Source organism: Austrofundulus limnaeus, unplaced genomic scaffold (genome assembly GCF_001266775.1).
Source record: "Austrofundulus limnaeus strain Quisiro unplaced genomic scaffold, Austrofundulus_limnaeus-1.0 Scaffold13, whole genome shotgun sequence".
NCBI classification, from domain to species: domain Eukaryota; kingdom Metazoa; phylum Chordata; class Actinopteri; order Cyprinodontiformes; family Rivulidae; genus Austrofundulus; species Austrofundulus limnaeus.
Window position 1 is genome coordinate 4,337,727 of NW_013952415.1, and position 16,458 is coordinate 4,354,184.

At 36.4% G+C, this 16,458-nt stretch overlaps 2 protein-coding genes across 3 annotated transcripts in view; both read right to left on the reverse strand.

The window, feature by feature from the left end:
• The window catches only part of skor2 (SKI family transcriptional corepressor 2), a 92,262-nt gene extending 86,490 nt beyond the window's left edge, over window positions 1-5,772 (reverse strand). The window contains exon 1 of the mRNA XM_014002506.1: window positions 5,750-5,772. The gene's annotated coding sequence lies outside the window, so the exon portion shown is untranslated. The remainder of the gene's footprint in view (window positions 1-5,749) is intronic.
• A 1,393-nt stretch (window positions 5,773-7,165) lies between these two features.
• Window positions 7,166-16,458, reverse strand: part of smad2 (SMAD family member 2) — an 18,193-nt gene continuing 8,900 nt past the window's right edge. For both annotated transcript variants that reach the window (XM_014002508.1, XM_014002507.1), the window contains exons 8-11: window positions 16,229-16,441; window positions 15,885-16,022; window positions 12,364-12,508; window positions 7,166-10,771 (exon numbers count right to left, since the gene is read on the reverse strand). In XM_014002508.1, the coding sequence (XP_013857962.1) occupies window positions 10,648-10,771; window positions 12,364-12,508; window positions 15,885-16,022; window positions 16,229-16,441 (620 nt within the window). In that variant the 3' untranslated portion in view covers window positions 7,166-10,647. The remainder of the gene's footprint in view (window positions 10,772-12,363; window positions 12,509-15,884; window positions 16,023-16,228; window positions 16,442-16,458) is intronic.

Here is a 16,458-nt window from a genome sequence, read left to right on the forward strand (position 1 = left end):
AAACAATTATCTAAAACAAGATTTATTATTTGTAACCAAACACCTTCACAGCTGCCATAGATATTGTTAAATTAGCTACATTTTCACATCTATATAATTTAAAATGACTGTTTTTTTTTAATGATCTCAAACAGAAGCATGGTAAATATCTGCTTCAGTAAATCAATTTGGAATTTATTCAGAATCCCTGTAATGAATTCCCAGTTAAATGAAGGTAAACTGCAAAGAGGGGCAAGAGCTGGAAGTGGGATTAATACGGAACAAAAGAACTTAGTGAAAGAGCATGAAATGAGATGAAAAGAGGCGAGGTCACGAGGTGGAAAGACGGTGGCGTTGTGTTTCCTGCCTTATGTCTGACAACTCCTAAGTGTAATGGGGATGTGCTTTAACACCTGAGTCCAGCACATGCAGGAACACACACATCCACATGGGCTGGATCTGTGTTCTTTTTGCTCTCTTTCATCTTTTAGTTGTATCAAAGACTTTGTCTTTTCAGTTTAATTCTCTTTTTTTTCCCCTCTCCACTCATTCTTCTGCCTTTATTAAACAAACACACCTGGTGTTCAATTATTTGAGTCGACACATGGCTGCTGTTCACTCTTCAAGCACAAGGGYAGTACAGGATGAGTTCTTCACAGTGCACATCCAATCATCTTACTTCTCGATCCTATTACATTGATGCAGGGCTGAAATCCACTTCACTCACATTGTAGTTGCTGACACTGTGGTTCAGAGCAATATATGGGAAAAACTGGTCTTGAATAGGAAATGCATTTGAAGCAAAAGCTTTGAACTTATGCTTTGTAAACAGACAGTGTTGGTTAAAAAAGCACCAACTTAGAGTGAATTTCTCTCCATGAGATGATTGCTTCCAGTTTTACTGATTTTTTGCATGTTCTCCCTGTGCTTGCTTGGCTTTCCTTCAAGTATTACAAGTAGTTTCAGCTGCCTTTGAAAATAGGACTCATGCTTTCTTATAGGAGGAGTATTTTGMTGTGCATGAAGTTATCTTTGCTTCTTAATTGGACTTTTTAGTTATTCCTGTTAACGTTAAATACTGCCACTGAGGGTTTAAAGACTCATTAAGAGGCAGACTTTCACACTCACACACACCTTGAGGTGTCTGGGGGAACTACACACACTATAAATGCACAAAAACGAGGTTGGTGAGCCATCACAAAAACACAGGTTAATTATTGCCTCCAAATGTAAAAGCTTGTCGGGTCTACCTGGCATTTCTTAAAGTGTGTACTTTTTTTGTATTTAATTAAATAGAATATCTGTCAATGAACTTTAAATTAGTCCAGCGTAAAATAATCTTTTTTTTTAAGTGTGTGTGTGTGTGAGAGAGAGAGCGAGGGGGAGCGGGGGAGTGTTCATGTGTGTGTTAATAATTAGCAGGCAGTAAAGCAGCTGTGTTAATTGCATTTAGTTCCCTGCCTGGGGAGAAAAAGGGGAAGAAGAGAGCAGGAGAGACAGAAGGAAAAGAAGCAAGAGATCGAGAGAGAGAGAAACGACTGAGCAACTATCTCTCATCTCTTGTTCCTGAAATAGAGAATTCCCATGTATTTTGATATAAAATGGAGCATGGAGCCCCAGGAGCAGAGAAAACACACACACACACACACACACATAGGCTTCCTCACACACACTTTTCATTCACTCACACTCTCACACGCGCACAGCCCCTGGGAGGATGGCGCTAACCTTAATTAGCCTAACACTGTGTTGAAATTGATTGAAATGCAGAACATCAATTATTAAGCCTAACTGTTTTCATAACCCCACACACACCCGAGCATGTAGCACATGGAGGAGGAGGGAGGAGAGGGATATTAGAGGGGCAGAGGTGTGTGTGTGTGATGATAAGAAAAGAATGGTTGGAGTTTTATTTGTTTATGGGTGGGCTTTCATATGTCATGGCCATGAAGTAATGTGACAACATGAAGACAGAGTGTATTAGTGCTCACTTAATCAAGAACAATAAAAAGACTGAGGAGGACAGATGAAAGAAATGTTAATCTGAAAGAGAAAAAGAGCACASTGAAGTTAGTCAGATGATTGTAAARCAAACGACAAACTAAAAAAGACAAATTAATTCTTTMATCCAACTATATTTTTTTTAATCCACAGTTTGGACTCTGAATAACTTTATCATAAACACATAGGTGGTCATAAATGTTGTCGCTCAAGCTTTAATAAAGTTTTCTAAGTTTATGTTTCACGAGACTAGAATTTAAAGTGTTTACTAATGTAAAAGGTAATCAGATTTAAAATGCTACATTTTGATGCAAAGTGGAATCAGTTATAGATTTTAGCTTTAACATAAAACCCATGTTTACAGGTAGCTGAGTTTCACAAACCTGTTCAATATTCTCAGAMCTTTTTCACAGTGGAGATTTTGACATTTTGTTGTTCAGGTATAATTAAAACACATTTGCCTGGTTCTGTTTTCACTTCCTTAGGTTTGGGTTTGACTTGATGACATTGAAGAAATGCCAGTTTTGCTATTAGTCGATTATTTTCCTGCTCTGTACAAGTCTTTCTGACGAATGAAAGAACTGTGATGTAAAAATTACAAACGTAAAGTTTTAAAAGGTTGTTTGGTGCATATTTATTACCTATAGTGAACTGAAAAAGTAAATGACAAAGAGAAAAGAACTATAATAAAATCAATCAGATGATCATTGTGGTTRTTTTGTGACCTTTTGAACTCAACATTTTTTTTGACGTTTTAGCCTAATGGAAAATTGTTGGTTGAATTATTTGAGCTAATTGGAAAATAAAATAAATAAATAAAATGAATGCTATATTTTAAATAGATTTATTCAANATTTTAAATTGATTTATTCAAAGCTAAGAACAAACATATGATTTTATTACTTTTATTTAACCAGACAAATCCATTTTGCAAGGGGGCCCCGGGCCTGGGTCTGAAGACAACCGAATGTGCATGTTTTTGGTCTGTGAGAGGAAACCCATGCAAACACAAGTAGAACATACAAACTCCACATAAAAAGACCCCAAACTGGGAATTGAACCCAGAACCTTCTTGCTGTGACCCATCAGTGCTGTGAGCTGATGTGCTGCTGCTTATTTATGAACAGTGGAAGAACAACACAAATTTACAAAAGTCTGATAATAACTGAAGATCATTTTCTAAGAGATAATAATGACCCACTCTGCAAAAACACCGAAACAAACGACACAACAAAACAGGTTTTGATGTCTGATGCCATGAATGTTTACAGATCTGCTGTAGAATTTAAGGATTATGATATTAAAATGAAAACTTCACTCAGTTAAAACTTGCTAAAATTTCAATCTGGTCTGTACGAAAAAAAAAAAAAAAGATTCTCCACACACACATTTTCACCAGCAAAATCAAGTGCGCTCCATCTTCTATGGCCGTTGAACTAGAAACAAATTAAGTTTCTAAAGAAGAGTAAACAAGCTTTAAAAGAGATATAATCTATAAGATTTCCTGAGTCTATTTTACTTTCAATGCATATTTCTCTTCTATTTAAACTATAGATAGGAAAAGTCTTTATTCTAAGAGAAATAAGGGTGAAGTTTATTGTTTTAGATTTATGCTTTCAGTGTCTATACTAAAGAAAAACAACACAAGGCTGACAGCCTGGTTGTACCCTTGTCGTCTTATGACCATGTCATGCCCGATCCGACTCGATGACTGCCTAACCTTCAGTCTATCTTTGTCCCGGTGCTGCCACGATCCACCGAGTCAGTGGAAAACTCATTTAAACCTAATTACATGGGCCAGGCTTCTACTTCTCTCTTACTTTCTTTCAGTGAAGAGCCACTTTCTTCCTTACACCCCGTCTCTATTCTCCTTTGCTCTCTTGCCGTCCTTTTCTCTTTGCTCTCTTGTTTCTTTTCTCCCTGCGCTCCAGTTACTGGATCAAGGCAGCCCCGCACTACCAGTCAGCCAAAACCCACACACAGGATATCCAACACTCGAGTGTGGCCAAGAGGCCTCTGGTACAAAGGCTTTTAGATGGTGCATTGTTATGTCCCCGGGGTCAGCAATAAGTCAGGAGCCAGTCTTAATTAGTTGACTTAACTTATACCCTCCTTCAGTTCTTGTGGCTTGAAAACACACGTGCACACACACACACAATGCAAGGCATAAAGAAGGTTTATGCACACCCATATCTCCGAAACACAACTTACTGACCCTTGTTCTGGACAGAAACATCAGAGAGTGGAGCACACAGTTCAAGCACAGCGTCCAAGGTTAAAAACTAAAGGGTCAGGCAGGTAAACTAGAAGATCGGTTAATGAACCTCRCTGTGGAATGTCAGAGAGAATAAAGAAACAAACATGGCGCACACAAAAGTCMCATTAATGATAGATGACAGTCTGGGGTCAGCACACAGGTTGTATGCCATGACCTGCATTGTCACATTTAAAGATGGTGCACTGGCAGGGAGAAATTCACTGTTTTCATAAAAAAAATAACCACTTCATTAAATAAACAGTGGTCAAAAACATAAAACAGGTAGACATAAACCAATATGAATCAATGCTGTGTTTATTTTTCTGCTTTAAGGTTAACACTTTTGTTGCTACCTCATAGTTGGTCTACATGTTGTTTTAACAATCTGTTGCAACAAATTCAAAATGACTCCCAGCACCCTTCCAGAAAGTTTAGGTAAATTCGAGATATGGTTTTAACTAGTTTGTGAAATGTTATACTGGTCTGCATGGTGATAGGACTCAGGGGACTGGATAAACTCCAAGGCCAAACCTTAAGGAAGGCYGGGTAGCATCAACAAATGCCTAATGATGCTCTGGTAATGGAGCGGCTGGAGTAAAAGGACTACTCACTCCAGCACATTAAAAAAAAACTTTAAAAGTCTGTGCACAGCTGCATGCACATGCATTGGTTTTGTTGGAGTGAAGAAAGCAAAAGTTAAAAATCTTTAAACAATGCTCATATTGTATTTTAATCTCTAAGGCGTTGTATCTCAGGAGAGCTCCGTATTAAAAAGACAAAAAGGGAAAAAAAAAAAAAACTTGAGCTTGAAGACTCCACGTGATAACAGCCCAAAACACAAAAAGGATAAATAAAGTTATTTTTTTTGGGGGGGTGGGGTGGGGGGGTTCTTTATTATCTCAGCATTTTGAGTGTATACCTTTGTGAGTCTATCAGGTGAATATGTAAAGCTAAAGCAAATATGTAAACATGAAATCAAAAGCACAGACATCCTATGTATCACACTTAACAACTCTATATTTGAACAAAACCAATCCCTTTTTTTGTTTTATTTTAAATTTCAGGAACACACAATGTAAGTGTAACAATCAGCTCCACATAGAGGTTTCTAAATTAATACAAGCATGGATAAATTCAGTCAGACTTCAAAATATCTCASTGCCAAACCAGTAAAACACAGATCTTCCATTTGTTTGCTTTTAGTGCCCTCTAGCGGCTGAAAACAGTAATCTCAGTGTCTGTTCTGTCTACATTACAATAAATCATTTTTGATTTAAAAGTGAAAGTGTTAAAATGTTTTTTGATTGTTTTACATCTATATAATTTATGTATGCAAATTGTTTTGCCGTGTACTAGCTTGTTTAAATTAGCAAAAATACCTCAGGTCTTGTTTTGGAAAAACAAAATGCAGTGCTAGGCTGAGCTAAAAACTTATTTAGGCGAGAGAATGTAAATCAGCAGAGCTACACTAAACCTGTCAAAATCAAAGATGTATGCTAACCCACAGCTTACCTTTTGTTCTGTAGCCAGCAACATGGGACCCAAATAGGCTACTGTCTAATTAAAAAGCTGACTAAAAGAAAAATAAATAAATAAATTCAGGAACAATACTCATTTTTTTTTTTTATTTCAGTTGAATTCTAAACACCAACTGTAGCTTTCTGCCTAGCACACCTGTTCCTTGTTAGAACTAATTAAAGCACCTTGAGGTTCTGGACCACTTTGTAGCCTCTCGCTGAATTACCATAAACAAAGGCTGCMTTTATGCCTCTTCAAAAGGCAAATAAAGCAGACTACATACTGTATAAAACAATATAGATAATATAATTTATATATACATATATTGATTGATTATATACAATCAATTTGTCCAACTTCCACAGTCAAAAAGAAAAAAAATTGTATAGGTCTTCTGGACGGGTTCTTCTCTAATGAAACGTTTCGTCTCTCCTCCAAGAGACTTCTTCAGTCTGAGAGTTTCAGGCAAAATTCAGGCYTTTAAGCYCTKCCTCCATGTGACTGATACTCACATCACATGGCTATCGTTGACACCTAATTAACACCTATTGTTAACAGGGGGTGGAGTGATACTGGCAATAGCCGCGCTGTAGGAGGGGGACAACTGAAAACGGAGGCCTCCACCTCTGTTTAATGATGGACGGTCTTTCTTCACAAAAATGGCTTCTGGAGAGAGGAGTAAAAGAAGCCATTTTTGTGAAGAAAGACCGTCCATCATTAAACAGAGGTGGAGGCCTCCGTTTTCAGTTGTCCCCCTCCTACAGCGCTGCTATTGCCAGTATCACTCCACCCCCTGTTAACAACAGGTGTTAATTAAGTGTGAACGATAGCCATGTGATGTATGTCACATGGAGGCAGTGCTTAAAAGCTTGAATTTTGTCTGAAACTCTGACTGAAGAAGTCTCTTGGAGAAGAGACGAAACGTTTCATTAGAGAAGAACCCGTCCAGAAGACCTATACATTTTTTTTTCTTTGATTTTTTACCTGGATTACTGAGATGCATCAGGAAACTTCCACAGTATTACCTTCAAACAAAACAATGTTTAGAAAGGACACTTTTTTAACTATCATTTTATTTTATTTTTTACCATAGGACAGTAACACGTATTAATACTTTCCAATATTGACATTAGGTAAATGCCACTTTCAGTTCTTAAAAATGTATATTACATTGATATAACATTTTAAACTTTGGTAATTACAATATGTCATTTTGTTTATTAACCCCCATAACCATATTAGAGTTGTAATACAAAGTGCTAACCCGACTTGATACGATTTGTGTCTAACTCAATAGTGTACAGCTGAATTTGTTAAACCACGAGGACATAACACTGTCCTTTCCGAGTGCAGTGGTAAACTGCAGTAAGTAAAAATGACAATCACCAACATCAACACAAAAAAAGACGATTTTCGATTGAAGCAAAACAGCTTTATTAGTGTACACTGTAAGAAGTTGTAAATGTAGGATAGGTTGGAAAGCTGATGAAGATCAGTGTTTGAAGAATACATAAATTCTAACAAGGCTGAGTTTGAGTGAATCTGCTGTTTATAGCAAGCAGAGGGAACAGCATGTATGGAAAACGTATTAAAAAGTACAGCTATAATACATCACAAGTGACATGTAGGAACTCCACGTTCTCCAGAAACTAGAAGCCAGTTTCACAGAAATGCACCAGAAAGAGGCTTATTCTGGAATACACAATTGTCATCACAATAAGAAATACAACATGATCTGTATGTAGGAATGCGGACCTCAGAATGTGTTAAAGCGTCCTTCACAAAACCTCATTTGGTTCCAGCGTCCCTCTGAATGGTCCAGTCAAAGTAGCTCTCAAAGAAAAACTATATATATATATATATATATATATATATATATGCGCTCAGGTGTTTGCTGGGTCCTGGTAATATACAAAAAGAGGGGAAAAATGTCTTTCAATCAGAAAAACAAAGCACATTTTTTGATAATCGTTTTCGAGTATAAAGTCCAAACAATTGTATTTCAATGCATAGAACAAGTATGGTCATCAATGACAACCTTAAAAAAATACATTTTAATTTCAGCTTGTAACGCAAAGGCTAGACCAACAAAAACACAAACATAGAAAAACAGAAACCATCATATAGATATAAAATGAGTAACCAGTATCCAGTTTTTTTTATGAAGATGAACAATTTGGATTGATCTTGATGCATTAAAACGTGATCAACACCAACAGACAGGCCATACTTAAACAACTGTTCTGAGTTTTTATTCGTGCAAATCTTTCTTTGCATCTCACTTCATAGAAGATGATGTCATCGGTCAGGTGTGTACTTTCAGGTAAATTCTATTTTCTGCAGGATGCTGAACTAAACCTTCATTGAAACATCATTTTGTTGCTGGTCGAATATTTAATGTACATTTTTTTGCAAGAAAAAAAAATAAAGTTTTAAAAAAGTGAAGGGTTTACATGCACACTAAAAAAAAAAGTTTTAAAAAAGCAAAACAGGACATCTGGAATGTGATAGTATGAGCCAAAACGACTGTGGCAAGAATATGAATAGTGTAAAGTGATTTATCTTCCTCTGAATATTCTGTCTGTGTATTAACGTTGAGCAAAAATAAAATACTTCGGTGTGAGAGGCTCAAAYGGGATGTGAGCGTAATACCAACAACTCACGATAAATTTACAGTGCACAATGATTTACAAAACAGCTGCAATGCTGGAATTGGTGATTTTTTTTTTTTTTACTGGAAAAAGTAATGATGTATTAAAGTAAAACAGAATTCCAACGGACTCTCCAGTGTCAAAGCTTTCTGAATTACTAACTGCCGAGATACAAAAAAAAAAAAAAAAAAAAAAATCAGCTCTGTATTGCAGCTGCTAGATCGTATTCTTTTATCAAAACCAAAAAAAAACAATACCTCCAGTCTTTTGGGATATGTTACTGGTAATTAATACCGTTGTTCCTCAATCTTGAAAGTATACACCCAACATTTAAAATGAAAGCTTGAGCTAATAAAATCACAAGCATGCATTCATTCACTCTTTGGTCAAACCCTCACATTTGGAAAAATTGGTCAAAACAATTTTCTTTTCTTTTTTTTAAATATAATTACTTGGTATAATTCAAAATTGCCTTGCATGTTCTAAAATTTAGCTAGCCAAATTGGGTTCTGAAACTCTGAAGATGAAAATGAGGAAAGCAACCCAGCCATAGTGCAGTTATACATGTTCTCAGTGGTGAGTTCTAAGGAATTGGTAAATCCCATGCTACATACAAACCACAAGTCATCATCAAGCTGTAAGCATTTCCAACAGAAACAAAAACATAACTTGAAAAAAAGAAAGCTTTTTGAGATTTTAAATATATTTATATATAAAAATACAGGTAAAAAAAGTAGCTAAAACCTTTCGTAAAGAAAATACTAAATGAGTAGCATAACTAGCTTGTGGAACACTTAAAGCTTGAATACTTTACTCTAAAATACCAAATAAAAGCTAGTTTTTAGATCAAACATTTCATTAAAATCAAATAAACGCAGACACTTTAATAAAACAGATTAGGATGCTAATCTTAAAATGGAAAGGAGAAAATTGTTTACTTCAAATGGGCTTTTCCACGATCCTGTCTGCACAATTCTGAGCATATTGTACTTGACATCGAAGGCAACTTTCTTAAGGGTGCATAAATTGGGGCAGTGCAAGTCTAGTATAGAAGCTATTTTATAATTAAAGTCCAACAATGTAGGACTTTTCATCTTGATAAAAATGTCTATATCTGGAAAACTGCATCAGTTCCAAGAGATTTGTGCATTTTAAACAAATGTGGAATCTCTGCGAGAAGTTGTTCCTACCGTCTGTCAGACAGAAGGAGGTGAAGCTGAAGCTTTGAGTGTTGCTCTAATTCGCTTCACTTCCAGGTTCTACACAAGGCTCCTGTTCTAAAGAGGAGTGTAAGAGGGACACAACTTTGGCTTGCTCCCTAATGTTAAAAAAAAGCAATTGATGTGTAATATGCACACTATTTTTTGTCTCATCTGTTAGTTGTCTATGCCAGAAAAAAAATGAAATTGCAGATGAGTACAAAATATAGTTTATTTTAGCCATTATGTACTCCAACTTATGGAGAGGACATGTTCTTTTATATCTAAACAATAAGTTTGTGAGTACATGAGATAATGGCAACAAGGGCTATTACAGTTTTGTTTTTTTYCCCCCAATAAAATCTAAAAAATGCATTCTAGGGCAAACCATCACATCAACACGTCATGGGATGGGATAAAACAGAAAAGAGAAGAAGGTCTCCAAAGCCAGAAGCTAAAAAAATAAAAAGTCATGCCCAGGTGTGAAGTTGACTTTGGTTCAACATAAAGCTGGAGTGGCAGTAGTTGGTCATCCTCGTGTAAAAACAAACATTCACACCAAATCGAAGCTGTGCCGCAGTAAAAACAGTGACAAGTCAAGCTGAACTAGTGGTTGGGCAGACTGGTAATACAATTTCTAGGTCTAATGCTTGATCCCCAAAACTATGACGGTGACCCTGAGGACAGGAAGGCTCCGTCCTGCTTCAGGCTTCTTGATTGGAGCCCAGATGTTGACTGGTTTGTTATGACATCACTCCCCTTCACTTCTGTTATTAATATTGCAGGTACACTTCAGTTATTATGTTGAGGAGCTTTAGAACCTCAACCAGATATTGACCAAACCGAACCACTGATGACATCTTTGACATTCCACCGTTGTCTGAGATGCCATTCTGTTTCCTTCTAGGTCCATTTGTATAATTTTTTTTTGTTCTTTGCTTCTTCTTTTTAAAGTTGTTAGTACATTATTTAAGACTGAATGGTGGTCTCCTTCAGGACAAACTGTTGTGAAATGTCAGCCTTGACTTTGCATGAAAACTGTTTAGGACATGCTAGAGCAGCGCACCGAGGGGGAACCCATTTGGGTCAGCACTTTATCCAACCACTGGAGGGGGCCGTTGAGATGCAACTCAATCCAACAGGGAGTGCTGGTGACCGTCTGACGTCTGGAAGAATTAAAGACAACAAAAACATGAGGGGAAAATAAATCTCGGCTCTGTTGTAGCATAAATACGCAGAACATGTGACTTTATYAAACAAATGTCAGATTCAGAAGAATTTCTAAAAACTGGCATGAGTTATTTCAGCCGATACTTGTTTTAATAGAAACTAACCAAAGAAAAATATGGTATGTTTAGTTAAATATGTGGCAAACCAGTGTTCTTTCAGAAGAGAATGGAAATTCACAAACTCAAGGTCTGACCAGATGATCAAATACACTGAAAGGCTCAGTGGTCTGGCCTTGGCTTCAGAGAAAATGAGTACAAACTAAACAGTCTTACTGCAGCATCGTGACTCTGACCTTTGAGGACAAGTCAAATCTCACAAACAGTTTGGTTAATGGGTTGGCAAAGAACAACACAAAACTAGAAAAACAGATGTTTGTTGGATGATCAAAGACATGCACGGAAAATAACCAGACTATAGAGTGTAGATCTGATCATACATAAGCTACAAAAGCAGATTAGTAATTGTTTTATATTATAAAATGTCTTTGAATAAAAGGGATAACAGTTAAAGAAAAAAACACATTAAGTTTCATACACTTTCTGATGTACGTCTTGCAAAATCAAGGGAAATTTAATCTATTTTATAATTTTTGGCTGATGAAACGCACATGTATGTAGTGGAATGAACACATCTGTTTTTTTGTTTCATGAAAAAAAAGACATTAAGTAAAAATTTAAGTGTTCAGTACTCATTAGTGTGCTTCCCTCTTCTCCAGCAATCTCTCTCAACATTTTCATCCAATGTCCGCTTTAAATTAGGAATGTACAAAGACGACATGGATAAAAAAAAATTCAACTCTTATTTTATCGGTGCCGATTTCCTTAATTTTGAGAGACCTGAGATCGGCCGATCCTTAGATAAGATCGGTGGAAAAGATCGGCTTTTTTACCTCCACAAAAGGTCTGAAAAATCAGCAACTGTCCCTTTTTGCTCTGCTGTGAGCACTACCTAATGTCCAGTTAATACAAGTTTGTTAAAAGGGTATTGTTCAAAGTATTTCAGTAAAATAACATTGGAACGTTGTATTGTGACCTTATAACATCTGACAGTGTCAGTTATTAAAAAAAGAAATAATAAAAAAGATATCAGTATCTGCCAAAATCGTAATCGGCAGGTCAGACTTTAATAATCGGTCAGAAAGCTGCAATTGGTGCACCCCTAATTATTTTTATACACTATCTCCCACTTCCCTGCGCAACTATTTTCTTTCGACATAGCATGAAAAGTTGACTTTAAAAGCTCCCTTTCTGTACCAAAAAAGAGAAGCAGGGTAAAGATTTAAATGTATATTTTATAGCTTTAGTATTTCCCATAAGCACATGAATGAAAAAACATTTAACAATAWCTTGAAGTATAATAAAACGAAAACCTAACCGATGGAACAGCAAATATATATTCACTTCAGAGTACTGTGAGCCTTTGTCAGTAAACTTTACTGTGCAACACTCTGATCTGACAGGGACCCTAAAAGCCTAATTGTTTTGGATAGCAGAACAAGAGAGCCATGTGTTTACAGAGAGTAACAAACCTGTACTCTGCTCCCCAGCCCTTGACGAAGCTCATTCTGATTGTGCACATTCTGGTTAGTTGGTACACTGCCTCAAACCCCTGATTTACTGACTGGGCCAGCAGTGCTGCAAACTCCTGGTTGTTAAAAATCTTCAAATTACAGCCTAGAAAAAGAAAAAGAAAGCTGTAAAGCATAGATAATATACAGCATCTTCTACCAGTTTGTGAGTGAAAATAAAGCAATAAATTATGTTACGATCGTTTTTCTATACACAACATGGAACTTCGGAATTGTTGAATTTACTTTAAACAGACAATTTAAAAAAAGCAGAAGCATTGTGAACAGTGGGTGTACTGTCAGCAGTCATTCTCCAGAAGGCTTACAAGCCCTAACCATTTACGTCAGTAAGATCCTTGTGTTTAGTTTCTGTGCTATTCTGTACCTCCGTAATGATACTGTTCACACAGCCCGTTTGGCCAAGAATTCAATGTTCAAATTCACATGGGTACAGATGAGTCAGCGAGTGGGCGAGCGTGTGATAAATACTGTCACATTGTGGAGGCTCTATGTGGCTTTTTTTCAAGCTTTGCTTTATTTGTATCAGCTGGGGGGAAAAGGGGGCGGTGCAGTGTTTAGAGCCATCGCCTCTTAGGACCCTGTCAACACTATAACGTTTTAGACAACTTATGCCAACTTAACATTTGTATATGTCTAAATCGCTAATAAAAGTCATTTGATCAATTTTTTAGCATTACAGTATGTACATGCCTAAAAGAGGCTTCCAATTGATTTGTTAATTTCCATTTTCAATGTAGATGTTTGTACATTTTCATAAGTTGGCATAAGTTGTCTGAAACGTTATAGTGTGACAGGGCCTTTAGCGAGAAGGTTATTGGATCACCTCTTGACATTTTCTCCCACAGACCAAAAACGTGCATGTTTAGTTAATTGGAAATTGTCCCCAAATGTGAGTGAGAGTGTGAATGATTGTCTTGTTTGTCTCTTATGTGGCCCTGTGACAGATGTAAAGATAGATATTGATGAAAAAAAGGCACGTTTTGCATTTCAAATCAGACTTGTTTTCATTGTACAGGTGAGTAATTGTAGCTGCGTTTCCATTGCAAATGTGCGCAAAACTTTGTCGATATTCTGTTAATGTCAAAAAAACAGTTTCGCAATTGCAGTGTTTCCATTAAGTAAGAAATGCTATTAAAAGTCACACGTGAATACGTTTGTTCTCGCAATAAGTCATTACAAACATGGCGGCAATGGATGGATACACATAGCATATTGCTACCGCGACACTAGCGCTCATCATCAGCCATCAAAGGAGACATCGGCGTCTTTTCCAGGCTTTCGAGTGACTTCTCAAATTTAAATCTGTCATTTAAATATGAGAAGTCTTGTACCTAAACTGGATGAATTCAAATTAATACTTGCTCAGACACAAGCACATGTTATGGCTATATCAGAATCATGGCTGACTCCTGCTATACCAAATTTGTTTCTTTCAGTTGAAAATTATTCATTGTATCGTAGAGACCATACTGATAGGCTTGGAGGTGGTGTTGCAGTTTATGTTCACAAGAAATACTCACATTCTATAATAGAATTGTCAACTGAGTCTGARTCTCTGCAATTAGAAATCAAGCTTACAAATCACCTTTCAGTAACGGTTGTTGTTACATATAAACCTCCAAGTGTTAATTCAACTAAATATTTAGCGCAGCTCACTGACATTATAAAAGGCATAAAATCAAAAGAGTTTGTGATTCTTGGTGATATCAATATGAATTGGGCTGATAAAACTTCCAAAGGCTTTAAAGCAATGTCTATAAATTTAGGGCTTCAACAGTTAATTAAAGTACCAACAAGATTTGGCAAGACATGCAATTCCATTTTGGATCTTATTTTCACAAATCAATCCTCCATATCTGGCATATCTGGAGTTATAAATACTTCAATCTCGGATCATTCACTTATTTATGTCATTAGAAAAAACCTTAAGAAACCTAAGGGTCATGTGCATAATTTCATTAAAAGGATTCCAAAATCAAAGTTACCCATGTTTCATGCAGAGACTGAGAATACAAACTGGAATGAGGGTATTTCTCTGTCAAATCCAAATCGCATTTTGTCAAATTTTTATAAGTTGGAGACAATACAGGAAAATATATATTTCAACTTGTAAAGTTCCAGTCCGGAAAAATAAAATTCCACGGTTGAATGCCTCTATAATACATCTCCTAAAGTTGAAAGCTTCTTCAATGAAAACTTATAGAATATCAAAAACTTCTGAAAATCGGTCTCGTTTAAACAGTTACCGAAATAAATGTGTTGCTGAATTACGCAAAGCCAAACAACATTTTAAAAACCAAATTAYTTCAGCCAGTAAGAATCCAAAAATATTATGGGAAACGATTAAGTCAGTGACAGGTGAAAGTAACAATAAAACATTTAATAACAATTCACAAATCTCAGTAAATGGACTTCTTGTTTCTGATCATGAAAAAATTGCTAACTTATTTAATGAATATTTTATTCCATCAATAATGGAACTCTCTGTGCATTGTTGCCCAAATCAAATTCTGGAAGTGGTCATTCAACTAGATCTGTTACAAAAGGACAACTGACATTATCAACTTTTAAAAACAGTTACGGCCAGAGGTCTTTCTTCTATGTTCATACTAAAGCATGGAATGACATTCCTCAAAACATAAAGTCCGTTTCAAAACTACAGCCCTTTAAGAAGAATCTTGTCTGCCATCTGCTGGACACTTATTGTTGTGCTCATATTTAGACRTCCTATTTTGCAAATGCTGCCTTCCTGAAATTTGGTATGCTTGTTTGTCTTTGTGTCTATGGTGTTTAATGATGTGATTGTGATGCTGTATTTCTGAGTGTTTTATGTGCTGCAGAACAGGAACCTGCTGTAAAACAGCAATTATGCTGAGTCAGGCTTGATTTTTAGTAATCTTTTCCTGTTAAATCAATAAATCAAATCAAATCAAATCAAATCAAATCAAGCCCCTTATACTTGGGAGTGGCTACGTATGCTGCGTTTTTGGGAAAATGTATTCGGTGAGTTTACTACTTTGGTGATTTCACTACTACTTTTACTTTCTGTTATCTTCTTCGTCTTTTTCGCCGGTAGAAACAGCCGGTTCTTGATCACCTGACTCCCGTGATGCGAAAAAAGTGTTTCCATTGTAGCTTTGCGAAATACACCAATTTCGATACGGCCGAAAAAACACCTCTTCCTAGCGCAAAACCATTTAGTCGAAAAGCATAATTTTTTTCGAAACTGAAGAGTTTTCATTGAGCAAATTTATTTTCGAAATTTTAATTTGCACATTTTCATGGTCAATGGAAATGCAGCTAGTGTAACTAAAGTCATCAAGTTTTACACATTGGTGATAACTTTTGATTCTCATACTGATAGCCAAGCCACTGCACAGTGTTTGAGGACAGACTGAAATTTCATTTTAAACAATAAACACATGATTATTTTAAAAAATATATTATTTATGCATACAAACCTGGTGGAATCTTGCAGACAGTGGCTGGGTGCCAGCCATATCGTTGGTTGCAGTTGGGACTCTGGACAAAAATGGCACTGTCGCTGAGGCACTCGGCAAAAACCTCCCCACCGATGTAATACAACCTAACGCCACGACCTACAGGGTTTAAGCAAAAACAGGAAGATAAAAAAAAATAAAAAATAAAGTACTATTTAAAAAAGTTGCTGTATTGTTCTTAAGCTTAACACCTTTGATGCCCCTTAAGTTTAGCATAAATTAAGATGCTATTGCTTAAACCTGGTGACAAAAACACTTCTGAGAAAAACAAGGACTGATCATTAAGCTGTAATTCAAATATATACCTATATGTCGCCTTGTCATTTCAACTGTTGCATTTCTGTTAACGTTGCTGAGAAGCCCTAAACAGAAGCGTTCAGAGTTGGAAGGGTCGGTGAAGCCGTCGACAGTCAGGGATGGCTGGGAAGCATGGAACGTCTCTCCGACCCGCTGGTTGAGTTCATAGTAGGCTATAGAGCACCAGAAAGCTGGTTCACTGTAGGTGACAGGCTGAAGGTCTGAAAGGTTAATTAAT